The 19,047-nt window shown below is 37.1% G+C and overlaps 1 protein-coding gene across 1 annotated transcript in view; it reads left to right on the top strand.

Annotated features, from left to right (window-relative positions):
• Nucleotides 1-807: 807 nt before the first annotated feature.
• Vps51 (vacuolar protein sorting 51) overlaps nt 808-19,047 on the top strand; it is a 30,397-nt gene continuing 12,157 nt past the window's right edge. Inside the window, exons 1-8 of the mRNA XM_083127587.1 lie at nt 808-862; nt 7,808-7,930; nt 8,781-8,915; nt 10,164-10,265; nt 12,249-12,368; nt 14,517-14,657; nt 15,517-15,669; nt 17,598-17,716. Of these exons, the coding sequence (XP_082983713.1) occupies nt 7,850-7,930; nt 8,781-8,915; nt 10,164-10,265; nt 12,249-12,368; nt 14,517-14,657; nt 15,517-15,669; nt 17,598-17,716 (851 nt within the window). The 5' untranslated portion in view covers nt 808-862; nt 7,808-7,849. The remainder of the gene's footprint in view (nt 863-7,807; nt 7,931-8,780; nt 8,916-10,163; nt 10,266-12,248; nt 12,369-14,516; nt 14,658-15,516; nt 15,670-17,597; nt 17,717-19,047) is intronic.

Here is a 19,047-nt window from a genome sequence, read left to right as displayed (position 1 = left end):
CTGTGTTATATAAACTGCACGCCGAGTCATGTGTGTGTTGTTCACGGAAAACAAGAGTGGCACATACAGTCGATGTTTGATAATTTTAGTTTCGAAGCAACTTTTGTTGCATTCCTCACTTGTGTTGGCGCTGCAGTCGAAGTGCAGTTCGAAAGCTTTCCGCTTCCAGGCTTCAAGACCGCACTGCGAGTATGCTCTCGAAGTATGCTCGCTTCAAGTATGGTCTTGCAGCTTTCGGACACAGCCAGTTTAGTTTAGTTTATTTGCGTCCAAGGACTACCGGTGTGTACAAATTACAGTACATGGTAATATAGGACATGTCAATACTTACATTACAATACAGGTACATTAATAGATTTTACAAATACAAAATATATAGCCAAAAATTGTAAAAAATAGCATAGAGTAGCATTGGGTGCTCCATGGTAACAGAGGTGTTTTGAGAGTTCAATTTGCACTAAAACATGTGTTAATGAAACTAATCAATGTTCTCAAAATTGAAAATTTAGGATAACATGCGTTAACAAGGATGCTGTTAACTTCTCAGAATATGATATTCAATTGTTTCTTATGCTGCATCCAGATTTCTAAACAGTAAACTCTTTAACTTTGTCTTCCGATTTGTCCCGTGTTGTACATTAAACGACTGCTTATGGACCTTACTGATTGCTTTTTTGTCTCAAATTATGTATTTTAGCTTAAATTTCATAATTATATGTAATTGCTAAAAAGGAATAAAAAAAATAGGTTAAGTCTCTTTCCCAAAAGCAAAATTTGTGTTTTCCATTATCTGATTCACTATAGGTCAATTTAATAAGACCACCAATAGATTCCTTCTGGTCACGACGTTAATAATAAACACGTAAGTGCAAAATAAAAATTGCTGGTAGTAATTACTAATTGTAAATGATGATCTTTTTATAAGCTGTTATATTTTCCCCATATTTTATAATACACATTTAATTGTATCATATTAGTGATCTAATTGTAGAACTTATATTTTGCCATGTTTGTAAATATTGTTATCTCCCATTTCATTAATTTATTAGGCCTCCAATAATGTGGGTTTGTACGCATTTTATGTCCAAATTTTTCTCTCTGTCGCACAAAATCATATCGCTTGTCGTTCGTTATTGTCATATTCTTGAACAATATAAAGGAAACGAATATACATGTAAATATTTACTATCACCCAAACCCATTTCGGTACTAATCTGATATTCCCCGGACAGATTTCTTCATTTTTACAGAAGAAACTACTTACGGTAATAAGTTCCTGTAGCATTGTCTAACATCTGGAAGGTGTTTTGTGTGATGTTGGAATGTTTTATAGCGGAAATTCAACCATTGACGCATAGCTCCACGAACCATTTCCGGTAAGGTTAGGTTAGGTATGGTCACGTATAGGTTACAATAGTTAAAAATTGGTTTTGAAAAATATATGGGCTAGAGTCTAGTTTACGTCCTTCTTGCCTGTTTACGGGTAAGAGTCTAGTTTACGTCCTTTTCCTAAGGAATTGGTGTCATATATCGTTGGAAAGGTTATTTTATAAGGAATTCAACAAAGTAAATCCCAAGGCGAGGAAAAATTTCCTGGAGGAGAAAATCGAGAAAAACCGATGTTGTCCGGATATGAGTGATTGAACGTACTGAGGACATTTTTCGATGATGAAGCACATATTTAGGGGTGAAATGAGTGCTAATGGAACCTAACCTAAGCTCGTAGGCATACCTCGTTCCCGTGAATGGTTAGTGACAGAAAGTGTAAAAAGAAAAACTTACTTACCCTACGGATGCCGGAGCGCCGGCTGTCTGCTAGCACGGTTTTGTAAACGGGCAAGAAGGAGTGTGCAAGAAAGACGTAAACGGGTAAGAAGGAGTGGGCAAGAAGGACGTAAACTAGACTGTAGCCCTGTTTACGTCCTTCTTGCCTGTTTACGTCCTTCTTGAGCACTCCTTCTTGCCTGTTTACAAAACCGTGCTAGCAGACAGCCGGCGCTCCGGCATCTCGTAGTAAATAAGTTTTTCTTTTTACACTTGCTGTCACTAACCATTCACGGGAACGAGGTATGCCTACGAGGTTAGGTTAGGTTCCATTAGCACTCATTTCACCCCTAAATATGTGCTTCATCATCGAAAAATGTCCTCAGTACATTCAATCACGCATATCCGGACAACATCGGTTTTTCTCGACTTTCTCCTCCAGGAAATTTTTCCTCGCCTTGGGATTTAGTTTGTTGAATTCCTTATACAATAACCTTTCCAACGATATATGACACGTATTCCTTATGAAAAGGACGTAAACTAGACTCTTACCTTAGGTAGGGTCATGTATAGGTTACAATAGTTAAAAATTGGTTTAAAAAAAAAATATGCGTAGCCCCACACACCATTCTCGCATAGCCCCACGAACCATTGACACATAGCCCCACAAACCATTTGCAGAAACGTACGTTCTTCAGTTACAAAAACACTATTTTTTAAAAAAAATGCAATTACTTTGATCAAAAAAATGTGAATACACGTTAAAGAATGTTCCGCGAAGCAGATAGGTAAGTACAAATGTCAAAAATTGACAAAACGAAGAATTTATTGATGTCCGGGGAATATCAGATTTTTACCATCCGTTGAACCATTCACGATAGCCCCAAGAAACATTACATAAGGTTAGGTTAGTTTTAGTTAGGTTAGGCAAACATAGTTAAACGAATTTTAACTATGTTTGCCTATCCTCACTAAACCTAACCTAACTAGTTACACGAATTTTTACTATGTTTGCCTAACCTAACTAAACCTAACTTAACCTTACATAATGTGTCTTGGGCTATCGTGAATGGTACAATGCATTTTAACTATGTTTGTATTTTTTTGGGGTTAAGAAGGTTGGAAACACTTCATACCCAATGCAAATCGACAAAACACAAGCACGACGCGTGATGATTTACGAAGGTGTATGCGCCATATTGTGTCTTACGGAAGCGAAAAAACGAAAAGAGAGAAGTACTCATAATGTGAAAAATTGAAATTGCTTTCATCAAAAAAAACAAAAAAAAAAACAACTTGAATACACCTTAAAGAATGTTTCGCGAAGCAGATAGGTAAGTACGAATGTTAGAAATGACGAAATAGAGAAGTTACATGTGTTTGTGGAATAGTAAATTTTTACCACGGTTTCTAATGTTTAATGATTTTCGCAAGTTTTATGTTAGCATTTGGAAGTGATTGTGGAAGCAAGTTTGAAACTTAGAGTAAATATTTAGCACAGTTTCAAGTTGTTTAAAGTGTTATTTATCAAATAAATTATGACTTGAAAAATACAAGCATTTACCGTCGTAAATTATTTTCGCAAGGAAAGTATTCTATACACATGAAGAGAATGAAAAATATGTGTTTTGTGTGTGTTTTCGATATTATCCTTAGAAGAGTCAAAACTGATTGTTTATCTTATGTTGTTATAATAAAAACTCTCCCCCCTCCCCCGGGAATTTTTTAAGCCAAGGTTGTTGGTGTGGGGGAATACCCTTCCCACCCCTCTCCAGGATTTCGTATTCTGGTCTATATCAAAGATAACTCACTGGGAAACGTGTGTGTGAGTACATCGAACAGAAATACATTCTCCAGAAAACATGCAGTAACTAATCACTATGGCTGTCTGGTATGGTCTCCCAGTCATGAATGGAAGCCTCATCGTGTAGATCAGCGGTTCCCAAAGTGTGCACCGCAATGCCGTGGGGCACCGTGGATGGCTTACAGAGGTGCCGCAAAATGTTCAAATATTTTCACTGAAATGACACTTATACCCAGTGGTCGGAAGTAGCATCGCTACTGTATCTAGCTACAAAATTTATGGTTGTAGCTGTAGCAGTGCTACATTTTTAAAATTGTAGCTGTAGTGAAGCTACAGAATTCCTGTAGCGTAAATTTTGCTAAAGCTACATTTCTTCTCAGCGTTTTGAGGTAAATTTTGTATTTTTAGTAGAAATGTCCATTATTGGATAATTATTTTATCTTAATTGCAGATAGGCCTATCTAAACAGTTCGGATACCTGGATTTAGTTATAATTATCCGGATATTCAGAAAATCTGGATATCCATCATGTTCATGACAATTATCATCCTTGCAAGAGTAAAAAATTCACCATTCACATGTTTTTCGTTTAAAATACTACCTTCATATTAGTCTTTTAAAAATAAAATAATTATTATACGTAAATAACACTGACCTGCGATGGTTTCATTGCCGCCATCCTGTATTGTTTTCTAGGATGAGTTTTGCATCCTGAATCAGGATCCGACGTTAATTTTTCCACATCACATCACATTTCTTTAAAATTTGATATTACGTTTTTTATGCACATGCTCTAATGCACTTGTTACATTGTTAGGAGAAGTGTTGCTTTAAGGAAGATTTTTTAATTCATTTAGTAATGCGATCTCCTGCAGCCATCTGGCAACCCTGTATAAACACGCTCACAGCCTAGAGCCGACAACACTGTACAACACAGCAGGTTTTACTGTATTATTATTATTTTTTTTTTTTATTAAACTGATATCAACAAGCCAGGTTGTGGCTGCAAGAACAGTCCACATACATTCTACTATGTGTGTGCAAGTCTTGTGCCGATAAAACAGCGGCGGAAAATAACCAAGTTCGTGAGAAAGACCTACTATGCATACTTCGGCATCAAACTGGGATATCAAGGCAAACCGTGGTCACCACATAAGGCTTGTAGGACCTGTATAGAGCAGTGAGTGAACGGTGAAGGAACAGTGTTTCTCATTCGGAATTCCAATGGTGTGGCGACAACCTACAGACCACAGTACGAACTGCTACTTCTGTTCTGTGAATGCGAAGGGATTAAACAGCAGAAACAAAAGTAAGATTGTATCCTAGAAATATTTTACCCGTTCCCCATGGCCCTGATGTACCAATACCGCAGCATCCGGAACATTTGCATGATTGTTCCTCTTCTGAATCTGATGTGGAAATGGCCGGCGTTACCTCTGATTGTGATTTCTCACCAGAAGGTGTTGAAAATCAACTCAAACTTATCGAGCAAAGTCCCTTAAATGACTTTTTTCGAGATCTTGATCTTACAAAGGAATCTGCCGAGATACTTGGGTCTAGACTCTGTGAAAGGAACATGTTGGCACCAGGGACGACGTACTATTGGTACAAACATCACAAAGAAGAATTTGCACCTTTCTTTTCTGAAGAGGGAACTTTGGTTTACTGCAATAGCATTCCGGAGGTTATGCTGAAACTACGAGTACCACAGTATGACCCTACCCACTAGAGACTTTTATTGATGCCTCCAAGCATAGTTTGAAGTGCGTCCTTCTTCACAACGAAAACGAACTTGCATCAGTTCCCGTTGCACATTCAGTTATTATGCGAGAAACATACGGAAATCTTGAGATGATGATGTGTAAAATAAAGACCAGGAACACAAGTGGCAAGTGTGTGGTGACTTTAAAGTGATAGGTATTCTGTTACGTCTACAAGCATGTTACACAAAGCATCCCTGCTTTCTTTTTGAGTGGGACAGTCGAGCAAGGTCAAATCACTGGATCCGAAAGGAATGGCCACGTAGACAGTCGATTGTAGGCTTGAGAAACATAAAACAAAAAAGTCTTGTTGACAAGTCCAAGATACGTTACCTCGGCTTCATATCAAACTAGGGCTTATGAAGCAATTTGTTATGGCTGTAAACAATGAAGGTGAATGCTTTCAGTACCTGTGGCATTGATTCCCAGGCATCAGTAATGCCAAAATGAAAGAGGGTATCTTCACAGGTCCAGATATCAGAAACCTTTTATCTGATGCTAATTTTGAAGATGTTATGTGCGCACCAGAACGATCGGCATGAAAAGCATTCCGGGATGTAGTCAGAAACTTTCTTGTCAACGCAAAGGATCGAGACTGCAAACAAATGGTGGAGAGAATGGTTGATTCTTTTCAATATTTAGGCTGCAATATGAGCTTAAAGGTGCACGTTACATTTACATCTGGACTATTTCCCCGAGAACCTAGGAGTGCTGAGCGAAGAGCAAGGAGAAAGACTCCACCAGGATCTAAGAGAAATATAATGTGGATATCAAGGGAAATGGAACAAGAACATGCTGGTTACTGAAGAGACAATCCAACTACAGCTCACAAGCGAAAAGCAACACAAAGAAGTTTTTTTAAAAAATAAGTCAAGATATCATAAAATAGAAACCGTGGACTTGCCATTCTAGAACATGTTACCAGTACCAGTAAAACAGTAAGTGCAAAGTGGTGTTTACAGATGCTTTTAATATAGTGTTTTTCTTCAAACCTGTTTACACAATAGATTACTTATTTTTATATTATTCTTATAAATATAACAGTGTAATATAGGAGTGTTCAGATGAGTAAAAATAACAAGAAAAATGTATCCCTTCCATGTGATAATAGAGTATATTAATCCTGTATGTGCGTGAGAGTCTTATATATTCATTTTGATTTTGCAAAGAAACCTGATGTGATGAAGAAAACTGACTTTAGTTCCAGATTCAGCATGCCTGAAATATAAGAAATCACTATTTGAACATTATACAATGATCAGAAAGTTTAAATTCGCAGGCCTGTGTAATTCAAGCAAATTACAATTGTTTATTGTCGTAAACATGAACTTGGTAGCATCCTAATTGTAATACTCATATATAAAAATTAAATTGATATGTCACTTATATAGGCATGTTACAAACACCACAGTAAAAATAAGTTGCAGAAGTTCCACTGCTATAAAAATATATTGAATGAGGGGTATCATGATAATAAATAACGGAATCTATTATCTAGTAAGTATAATTACTAAGGACTTCCTTTGAAAATCCATATGGCTGTTTATTGTTTCATGCAAAAATAGTGAAGTAGCGAGTAGCAGACAGGAGTAGCGTACAGAGTTACTTTTTGTAAATGTAGCTGTAGCAAAGCTACATTTTTGGAAGAGTAGCTGTAGCGGTAACTGTAACAAAGCTACTTTTAAAATGTAGCATTCTGATCACTGCTTTTTATGTGTAAAATGATTCTGAATTTGAAATATGTGTTTATTTTTTAACTTAAGGCAAGCAACCTAACCACACTAACTGAGGTTGCAAGTGTTAAGATAGGCCTATATTCTGACATGGGAACCACGGAAAAAACCTTGAAACACTAAAGGCACCGTGGAAAAATCTTGAAACACTAAGGGCACCATGAAAAAAAAAGTTTTGGGAACCCCTGGTGTAGATAATGCATGTTTATAATGAGCCGGCCTCCATTGATGGTGGAGTAGTTAGTTAGCACAGCATGGTATGATGCCAGAGGTCACAGGTTTGAGCCCCAGCCTGAACATGGGTGTTCTTTGTGAGTGTCCCTTCATCATGTCATTACTCATACTCATCTTCACAGATAGCCAAAACTGGCAGAAATGTGAAGAAAAATAAACCAAATCAGTCAATCAATTATATGCAATGATTTTGCTATGTGATTTTATTAATTAATGTACTTTATGTGTAATTCATTTTTCCATCAAAACTAACAATTGTTTCATATTTGTTCATTTTCCTTTATATTTATATGTACAGATAATAACATGTGGCGGGCCTCCCCCATGGCGCAGTGCTAGCGTCATTACCTTGTAATCGAGGGGTCCCGGGTTCGATACCCGGTGGAGGCACAAGTGGTTCGGATCCCACTTTAAACTGTAGGTCCAGTCCCAATTAGCCTTACTGTGCATAAAGTGGACTTAAAACACCAACTCAAACCAATAACATGTGGCATTGCTTTGTTTTCTTCCAGGTCAAAAGTTTTGCAGTTCCTTGTGCATTTTGACAAGTAAACATGGCAGAAACAATAGGGGACCCATATGACATAAATGGCCAGCATTTCAACCCAGATATGTATCTCCAGAGAATGCTGAAGGTAGGAGCAGTTATTATTATTATTTTGAGTTGAATTGTTTAATTGGTATGAAATGATATTCTGTACAAAAATATATAGAACAGCTTTTAATAATGTTGCTATCACAAGACTATTTTCAAGAAAACTTGCTACTCTGGCCTGTAAATCTAAATTGATTGAAATTTTAGTATTAGCTCACTGAAATTGTAGCTTGAGATAAATACATGCACACATATATTCACACCCACATCCACACAGTAATAGTTAGCTTCTGAGATACACATCAGTACTGTCAAGAACCATTAAGGTTGTATGTGTAGTCAAAAGATGGTGACTATAATAGTAAGATTAAGATGGCTGATGCCATGGAAGTCCAGAAAGGCTAGAGTGGGGGCACAGCCTCCTCTGGAAAATGAAAGTCAGCCAAATATTATATATTTCACACATATAATTTCATTTTAATCACATTCATTATGTTAGTTTTTGTTAGGGCATTGCAGGACAATGGTAAGTTCAAACTGAAGCATTGTTTTTTTCAGGGGGACAATACTATTATGGGTGGAAATGTGCCTTATTAGGCCCCCTCTTGGAAAATAAAATACCCTGCTTCACTCTCCCTGGAAGAAATCCTGTGGATGTCCATGACTGGCACCTGAATTACTTTTTTTGTTTTTTCTACCTCTGATTGTATCTATGTTGCACACTTATTGTTGAATACACACTTGATAGTGAAAGCCACATGTGAGGCTTGACCTTCATGTGGATGATCTGCTTTAGGACATGGTAGTATTATTAGCTTCATTTAATTAACTGTTAAGTAATAAACATTTACAAAACAAGTTATTATATAGCTGATACAATGTCATTTCAGGATTGTACATTAAACCAGATCATGGATAGGGAGCGTGACATAACGAAGGAAACTCAGATCCTCCACTCAGACATGCAGACACTGGTTTACGAAAACTACAATAAGTTCATTTCAGCCACGGATACAATACGAAAGGTGAGTTGATTGAATGATTGATTTAGTTTATTTTACTTCGCGTTTTGTGCCTCTTGGCTAATTTGCGAAGATGGGGATGAGTGATGAAATTGATGAATGGACATTCACAAACAACCAAGCCTGAGCGGGATTCGAACCTGGTACCCTTAGGGTCACAGCGCGAGTGAGTTGGCACTGGCTTTTCTGACCTTCAGATTTTCCAAATACTACCTCATTCTGGCAGTATTTTTTTCCCCCTTCGTTTATCTGCCCTACCATCAAGAAGATTTACCTGAAGCAAAACAAAAGGATCTCAGTCGCACTTTTCAACTCAACTCTTACAGTTGTAATGCTTCAAGTGCCTTTCTCATTTTCTTAGCTTCTTCAGCTGTTATTTTCTGTATGTTGCCTGGCTTCTTTTCAAATTTGCATTCTTTTATTACACCCATTACGTGCTTAAACTAGTGTATTCAGTTCAATATCATTATTCCATAAATTATAAAGGAGCAGTTGAAGCTACAACGCAACACTTCTAGGAGTACATAATAATAAATCACATTTATTGGAATAGATTTTTTATTATTAGATTTCAATAGTTATATTCTTGTACATACATTTTACCTGCAATATGTAACATTCCTGTTTTATTATAATTATTTTATATTTGTTGTGGTTCCTTAGACATGGTAAGATATTAATATACACACAACCCATCACTGGCCTAGCAAAACACATTGAATATTGCAGCCACCAAATCAAAAAATGTCCACCAATCATGTAGCACACCATAATGAATACAAAAATAAAGGAAACTCATGCCATTATGCACTTCCCCCATGAAATAAATACTGATGATGGACAATCCCAGCACATCTGGCTTCTGCTACTTGAGCAAGTAAAACCAAGCAGTGGCATACTACACAACAGACAATCCAACAGCAGCACACCTAGCTGTTATACTGTGTGAAAGCCTGAGAAGCAGACCAATACTACTTCCGATGCCGATGGTGACAGGAGTCACCAAAATTAATCAAATTTAACAAACAGGTACACAAATACTTTCTCGCATGTGTATATGTGTATGTGTATATTCATGATTTTATAGTTACAAAAACACTTTTTCAGTTGCATTGCTGTATATATCACCATAGTTATAGAATTGAAAAGTTATGTTTCAGTATGTTGTAGAAGATATAACATATAATATATTTCACATTACTGTTTACAAATAGATTACAAGCTGATGGAAAATGAATTTTCATTTCTCAGATGAAAAGTGACTTTAAGAAGATGGAAGATGAAATGGATTTGCTAGCAGCCAATATGGAATCAATCACGTCATTTTCTGAACAGATTTCATGCACCTTGCAGGTCAGTTTTCATATTTTCTTTTCTCTTATTGTTTGGTTATTTGTATTATGTTTTGTCGTTTTTCTAACTCTCAAGAGTAATTGTGATGACGAGGATGGATCAATTTTTGGTTAAATTGATGGAAAGCAAAGTCAAAAAAGCATACCCTCAGGTAAGTTAATGTCTGATTTTTAAATATTTTACTGCACAATTCCAAGAACGTAAGAACTTTTTATGTTGTATCAGTGTAAGCAAATTTCAAGCTAACAGTTTAGGAAGAAAGTAAATTCAAATTTAACAGAAACATGCAGAGTCTGCGAGTTAATAAAAGCAGCCGACAAAAAGTAACATCTGTAATTATGTATTAATTACTATGGACACTCTCAGCAGAGAACGAATTCCCTCAAATTGAAACCTTACCTTCATGTAAGTATGGCAGAAATAAACTTCATGTTGTAAAGGAAGTATTTTCTTGATTTAATTTCAGTATAAATCCTCCAAGGAGAAGGGGAACTCCTGTGTAAACAAGTCTTTGCTTCTAGCCCTTTTTTTTATGTATACAGAAGGCTGTTCAGTGTATGTTTGACCAAACGCAATTCCTTCCCCCCACGCGCAGAATGAACTTGCCTGACCTTGGTCGGGCACAATTGTCAGTGTAGTGTGTGAGAGAGTGGTTGTGTTTTCTTGCTGGGCCAAAAATCATGCCCAAACTGAGCCGCTTTTGGGAGGAGTACGTTGTAAAACTTTTCCAAGTGTTTGTGTTTTCTCGCTTGGCTGAAAATGCCACCAAAACTGAGTCGCTTTTGGGAGGGTTATGTTGTATCCCTTTACGATGCAAAGTTCAGTGTGTCAATGATCAGGAAGTAGTGTAAGAGCAAGGATTGTGACGTTCGTTTGACTTTTAATCAAGAAAGTGATCGACAAGTATAAGGATTCCATGGCCCCAGCATTCGGTTCTCCAACAAAGGGGATGAGAACACAACCGTGCACACAAGCCACCACCAGTATGCAGGCAAAACTTCGCAGAATGGCCATGCAAGAGAATCCCCTGACCCAAAGTCAGATTGCGAATCGTCTAAATGTGTCTTTGGGAACTGTTAACCACACCTTGCCCCAACAACTGAATCTTGAAAAGGTGTTCAAGGCTAGCGGTCATCACCTTACCGATGCCCACCGACGGGAACGCAAGTGTAACGTTCGGAAGCTGTACGAGCAGCATCTGGCAAACCAAAGGTGGCAGTACGTCGCTACATTGGATGAGGCGTGGGTGTACCTTTCCAACTGCTGCAAACCAAGAGCCATCATGTACAGAGACAAAGGCACGAAGCACTTCACAAAATGGGTCCGAGCATGCAAAGAGGCTTTCCCGAAAGGGTTCATGGTGGTTGCCAGCTACTGTCAACGAGGCAAACTGAAGATTCGCAGGGTGAAGAAGAACTGCAAAATCAACTCTCAGTACTACCAAGAGGAGATCCTGAGGCCGATCTACGAGCATGAGCTACCAGAAATGTACTGAAACAAGATCAACATGGTCCGCATCCATCAAGACAAAGCTTCATCACACACCTCAAGATCATCCCTCGCATTCTACCAGGATATGAAGGAGGCTACTGGAATACAGGCCATACCTTTCAATGATATACCTGTGAAGTCTCCAGATGCAAGTCCAATGGACTTTCGTGGATTTGGACTGCTTAAAAGGGGTTTGGGCAAGAGACGTGTGACAACTGTGAATGGACTCTGGAAAGCTGTGCAAGAGGAATGGAACAAGATCCCCCTTGTAGTTCTTCAACGGAGCCTTCTGCAATGGAAACTACGTTACCAGGCCATTGTTCGGAACCAGGGGAGTCACATCGAGCATTGTCGCACCTGGCGCCACGGATTTTCATAACTATTTGGAAAGTACAATTTGGTCACATATACGCTGAACAGCCTCTGTATTTATATATTATGTGCATGTACTTCTTTTGTAATGATTATCATGATTTTTTTCATACATTGTAGGAAACACGGCAGCAAATTAGTAAGTTGTCAGGAGTTCATTCTTTGCTAAGGAAGCTTCAGTTCCTCTTTAAGCTTCCCTCGAAGCTAAAATCTCGGATAAAGGAGGAAAATTATTCTCAGGTACGTATACTCACATTTGATCCTTCCAGCAAAAATGTAATGTGCAGATACTCTTGAAGTTGTTGGATCGGTAATTTTTGAAAGTGTTTCGATTTGGATTGATTTGTTGTTTTAAGTCCACTTTATGCACAGTAAGGCTAATCGGGACTGGACCTACAGTATAAAGTGGGATCCGAACCACTATGTGCCTCCACCGGGAATCGGACCCGGGACCCCTTGATTACAAGGCGACGACGCTACCACTGTGTCATCGGGGAGTCCTGAAGGAACTTCGAGAGCTAGTACAACTATCCTCGTCTTCAGGTCTTTAGAGGACCTCTTTATCTGTATAAAGTTTCTCTTTATACACAAAATGCACGCACATACATTTGCAGTGTTCCATAACAAATATGCACATCATGATGGTTGCGGTAAACGTGGTTTAAAATTACTTACATGAAATTTAGAAGATTTCGCACTTCCGCATTGCACAATTTATTGGTTCAATGCTATTAATTTCGAAGATCCACTGTCTTCATTCACAAAAGGGTACAGCGTTTGAAGCGGAGATGGTACCGCGTCACTGCATTGTTTGTTCCCGGGTGGCGGTGGTTGCGATTTCCCCTGTTCGGCGGCACTGGACAACAGGAAGCAGACGACGCAAACCTAGATGCACGCGCCAGTGCCGCCAAATGGGAGAAATCGCAACCACTGCCGCCTGGGAACAAACAATGCAGTGACGCGGTACCATCTCCGCTTCAAACGCCGTACCCTTTTGTGAATGAAGACAGTGGATCTTCAAAATTTATAGCATTGAACCATTAAATTGTGCAATGCGGAAGTGCGAAATCTTCTAAATTTCACGTAAGTAAATATGCACATGACAAATAAATATGATTGATTTTGTAGATTAGGTCCTAGCAGCATACAATGACAAATGACTGACAGGGTGTCTACCAGTCTGGAAAACCTGGAAATTGTGGAAATGTCAGGAAACTTACTTTTTCTGGAAATGTCAGAGAAATTTACTTACTATGTTTCTGGAAAATCAACATTTTTTGTAGTAGTGCACTAAAAGTAGGTTTTTGATCAAATTAAAAAAAGAACAAGCAAGAAATTTTAAATATGTTGTCTTCGAACTATACTTCAGTTTATATTGAGTATTACCGGTAGTTACAGTTGTAATTTTCAGGGTATTTGCTTCATATTAGGATTAATATATATATATTACTAAATGTTCCTATAATTATGTATTATTTATGCTGTAACTGTTTTATTTTTATTAAAAATAAATCTTTGTTTACATTACAAGTATTACATAATGACTCACCCCTGATGCCCCTGTTGAACAATCAAGTTCCTGTTCAGTTTCCCTTCTTATTACTTTAACATATGGTGAATATTCTAAAAGCTTGGTGAAGTAGGATTCTAAGTCTGGTGTTTAGCTAAAATGAAATGACCTTCTTACACATATGTTTAATTGCTCTAAAGACTTGGTGTGGAAATTTTTGGCTCTTGGTCTGGAAAAGTCAGCGAATTTTGTTTTTACAAAATTGTAGACACCCTGACTGAGCAGCACTTTTGTGGGGTCTGCATATATTGTGGAAATTATGCATAATTTTTCATTAATTTTGCACCAGCATTGAGTGAAATAAACAGCTTTGTGATTAACATGATAGCATTGAGATGGACTTAAAGGAAATCGGTAAGGATTGAAAGCAGTGGATAGATCTTGCCCAGGATAGGGACAGATGGAAGGCTTGTGTTGCTACAGACATAAACCTTCAGGTTTAAGAAGGCCAGAGTGTTAGTTAGTTAAACAGCTTGGTGATTAAAGGGTAACAGTATCATAATAAAAATGATTTTGGGTTATCCAACTTTTTAACCCCATCCCCTTCTACATTCCCTCTTTGAAAGTGTGTGTGAGAAACATTGTTTTTTTATGTTTGTTTTTTTAATCTTTGTGTTTAACTAGTATCCAGCACATGGGATAAGAATAGCTGTGCCTAGTTAAAAAGTGCTATGTACCTATTTTTGTTGTCTTGTTTCTAATGATTATCATTATTTTATAATCATCCAACTTGCCTTTGTATTAAATATGCATTTGTGAAAATATGTACAGGACAATAAACTAAGTGAGTTGATATCAGTGCTAACATTTCTTTCCAGGCTGTTAGAGATTATGTTCTTGCGCAGAGGGTACTGGAGCAGTATAGCAGCATGCCTTCATTCCATGGGATTCAACAAGATTGCGAGGTCATCGTTGAAGAACTGAAACAAAAATTAAGGGATCAGTTCAAGAGCAAAGATGTAAGTAATTTGCAATTTGTGTGAATATCAGAATAAGTTTGTACAGAACTAATTTTCAAGTTGTGATTGATGTACAGCCCACACATTTAGACTGTGTGGGCTGTACATCAAGTAAGCTTCTAATTACAATGCAAGGAAATTGACTACATGCTTGTGTAGCATCATACATCATAATTTTTCATCATAGTGCAGCGATGGTACCAAGGTTTTACCTGCCCCCCAACAAATTCAGTACATGAACGTTTATGATTGAAAGTTGTTTTTTTTCTTGTCTGGACTTGCATATTTTTCTTACGAATATTGCCAATACAAGAAATATCAACAAAATATTTTTTTCCATAAACTTTGCCATTCCGTAACTTTTAAATATAATTCTGGAAATTGTATCCCGGCGCAAATCTTTGCATGTTAAATGAAGTTTCTGGTTGCTTTTTCTTCATCGTGATATGTATACTTTGATCTTGAAAAGTTGAAGGAGGAAAGAAAGAAAACGAAATAGAAGTGAGTGAAAAGACAGGTTAGAATAGAGAGATACTTGGATACAAAACAATGGGTGAATAACAGAAAGAGGAAAGGAAATGTAGGGGAAATTCAGTTCAGCATGTGTAATTCAGAATGATTGAAACTTCAATCATACCCCCCCCCCCTTATTTATCAATACAGTACATATATCATGCATATCTGCTTCAAATTTTCTGTTACTATCCATGCCGTTGCAATCCATTACAAAAAATACACAATGATAGAGAATAAGCTAGATATATTGGAGTCAACATTTCACAACATAATAATAGTTTTTACCAGTTGTATCATCTCTTAAATATAGAAGATTTATTTGTTTAAAAAAATCTCTTTCCAGGCTTCCCCCAAAGAGCTTGCAGAATCTGTTGACCTCCTGCTGCAACTGAAGGAACCTGCAGTGTCCTTGTGCACAGAGTTCTTGTCCCACGCAAACCACCGACTGAGCGAAGACCTTTCATCCTTGGAGCAATGCCTGGGACTCCAGAATCAGGTAGAATAATTTTGCTAAACATTATAACAAGATCTCCTACATAGCCAAGTGGTTAGCACACTTACCTTTGGTATGGACGGTCATGGGACCAATCCCTCATGAAGCTTCAAAATTTCATTGGAGATATATTTTTCACAAGGGCTGTAACATTTTGTTAAGTTACTGCTATATATGAACACATTCTTTGAACAGCACGTTTCCTGTGAAAATTAGCAATGTGGTAGAGAGGTGTTAGAAGGTAATGGCAAATTTTCATTTATGTCTAAAATTGGGCTGAATTTGGTATCGGTATCAATATGCAAAGTGCATAATTTTCAATATTTTTGTAACAAGAGAAATGTATTTTGTGATTAAGTGATTACAACATGTGATATTATAAATATTTTAAAGCAAGACCATTATAGACTGCTATGATATAGTTCCAGTGGTAAACTTACATAGTCAAATTTATACTATTCTGAAGTACTTCAAATTGTTACAATTTTCAAGTATCACTGCATTAACCACTTGCCTGATTTACCCGAGTTAACTCAGAATTTGTTTTTGCTTTACATATTATTTACCCGAGTTATCTCGTTAAAATCGTGCAACTGCAGTGCAGTTTTCTGCCTACCCGGACAGACTCGTTTGAGCTTTAAAAGGTGTTAATTCCCATTTTGGTCACTAGATGGAAGGTGTAGATAACTTGTCGAGGTACTGCTGCCATCTACCAGATTCCCATGACACTTCGTAGTTGTCACCTTTCCAGTGGTACTTGTGGTCGTTGTGTGAGTGTAGTGCCAAAACTTAACAGAGCGTTTATGTGTTGTGAATACATTCTGTTCATGTTTTAATGTTTTCCATCGTGAGAAGAACGACAAGATGAGTGACGACAAGCTTACAGACAACAGTGTAGAGGAGGAGGAGGAGGAAATGGACGTGAGTGGCAGTGATACAACAGTGAACAGTGTGTGTACTGACGAGACAGATACAGATAGTTGTGGTGGTGTACAGTCGCCTTCCAAAATCTTTGCTTTGGTATATGATTTGTTGGGAAGGGGGTACTGTTTGGCAATGGACAATTATTATAACTCACCTCAACTTGCAGATCTGTTCATTTCGAAAAAGACTGAGTATTTGGAACACTGAAACGCAGTAGGAAAGATGTACCACAGGCTCTAAGAACAGCCATATTGAAGAAAGGTGAAGAAGTAGGATTGCAATGCGGCAAAGTGACAGTCATGAAATGGAAAGATAAGAAGGACGTGACATTGTTGTCAACCATCCATTCTGTTGAAATGATGACTGTAACACAACGTCACAAAGCAAAAATTAAACCACGAGTGGTGGTCGATTACAACGACAAAATGGGTGGTGTTGATCAGCATCTTGCTTCTTACGCCACACCAACGAAGCGTGGCAAAAAGTATTATAAAAAGATTTTCTTTCATCTGTTGGATCTGTCTCTTTGGAATTCAACATTAAAATGTGAGGACATTTTATTTTCCACAGTTTATATGCTATTTTGAAACATTTGTAGTACTTTCCTACGAGTTAACTCGGGTTAATAATTATGGAGGTTTTTTGAATAGTTTGGTAACCTTATTTGACCCCAAAAATAGAATTTCATTACTGTTCCTTAATTGCCGATATTGGTACATTACAAACACACAATAAAAAAAATGTGTAAAATATGGACCATTTTGGGAAAATAATGTGTCAGGCAAGTGGTTAAGTGGTCAACAAAGTTTCGAGGTTCGAGATCTGGCCTGGATATGGGGTGTTCTTGGTGAGTGTCCATTTATTAATTTCAACTGGTAACTTATGCTCAGTGTTGCGATTAGCCAAAAGTGGCAGAAAAGTGATGTAAATTTTGTTGCTTCATTAACTCTGCTAAATTAAATTGTTTGTTTTATTTCTTCTTTTCTGTAATAGCATTTTTTTTACAGGATATAATAGAGTTTGTTGATCTGGGAAGCAGTGGGTTCCTGAGTGACTTATGCTTGGTGGTTGCCTCCTACAACGACATGTTCATCAACAGACCAATAACTGATGATCCTATTGCCAGGTGAGGGTTGCAATATCTGCAAATGGAAATTAAAGTTTGTTCTCCAAGTAGCAAGTAAATGGGAACGGAAAGTTTTTGTGTGTTGTAAACTTGTAGAATAAATCTATGTAAAGTACAGGTTGTCTATCACCACACACCTTCTTTAACCCCTTGCCTTATTATCCTGAGTTATCTCGGGCAAGTCCCATGTACACTTGCTTTTTGTACTTTCCTGATTGAAGCCATTAAACTTTATTTGCAGCAGAATACAGTTTATATCTGCTTTGAAGCAGAACTTCAAAAGCACTAGTAGTAAGACTATGTCCTGTGAATGAACTTACTACTACTACTGCCCACTTTTCAGATTTCAATGTTTTCTACTGTATATCTACATATACATTGAAAATATAATGTATTAACTATAGTTTTTTAAATTTTTATTAATGTATAAACAATATTTTAATGTAGCAGATTAAATTGCCATAAAAGTAAATGTTGTTCTGAATTATTTTGACAGGATATTTGTATTTTATGTATTTTTACATAGCTCAAGTTAACTTTTGATAATAAAATCAAAGTTCTGTATATATTTTTTGGAGTTTGTAACAATTATTCTGCATTAAACATGTATTGCAAATAACAAGATAATTAACAAAATATCTGTATTTTGAGACCAGGTTCTGGTAATCAATTTGTAAGGCAAACTGTTATATACTACATGAAAATTTAAACAGAATTTGTGCAGCATTGTTTTATCAAAATATTTTTGGAAGTTACTTTTTTTAGTGTTGCCTTGAAGAATACAAGTTAAAATCTGTTATTGTAATGCAGGATGTTCTGTCCTGTGGATTTGAAACTTGATTTCATAAACATCATTTTGCTGCCTTCCAATACAGTTTCCTAAACCACTTGTTGGTATCCCCCTTGATCCACCCAATCTCGTAAACTTCGGACTCACAGGGGGTGTACCAGCTAATGTTTTGTTTATAAAAAGTAATTGCAACTTCATACCTAGCTACACTGCTTGCTGGATGTCGATGTGTTGAGACACAAAATGTTTCTCTTATTGAGTGGTGAATGTATCTTATTTCCTTCACAGTTTGATTTTTAATAACCCTTCTGTCTCTTAACTTCTTTCTATATTTGAGAGCACTCCTCATTTTGAAATATCTTCATGTTCTGTATACCATTATGTGATTTTATTTCACTTATTTGTCTATGGAGCATGTCAAAACTACATCTAAACATTTACAAATGACAGTAAAATATGTTCAAATACTGATCCTGTCTTGATATTTTGTGCAGTTCACTTCAATGTCATCACAGACTTCTCAAGGTGCTGATTGGCCTTT

Source organism: Lepisma saccharinum, chromosome 8 (assembly GCF_977018435.1).
Source record: "Lepisma saccharinum chromosome 8, izLepSacc3.1, whole genome shotgun sequence".
Classification (NCBI taxonomy): domain Eukaryota; kingdom Metazoa; phylum Arthropoda; class Insecta; order Zygentoma; family Lepismatidae; genus Lepisma; species Lepisma saccharinum.
Note: the sequence above shows the minus strand (reverse complement) of the source record. Positions and strands in the feature narration are given on the sequence as shown.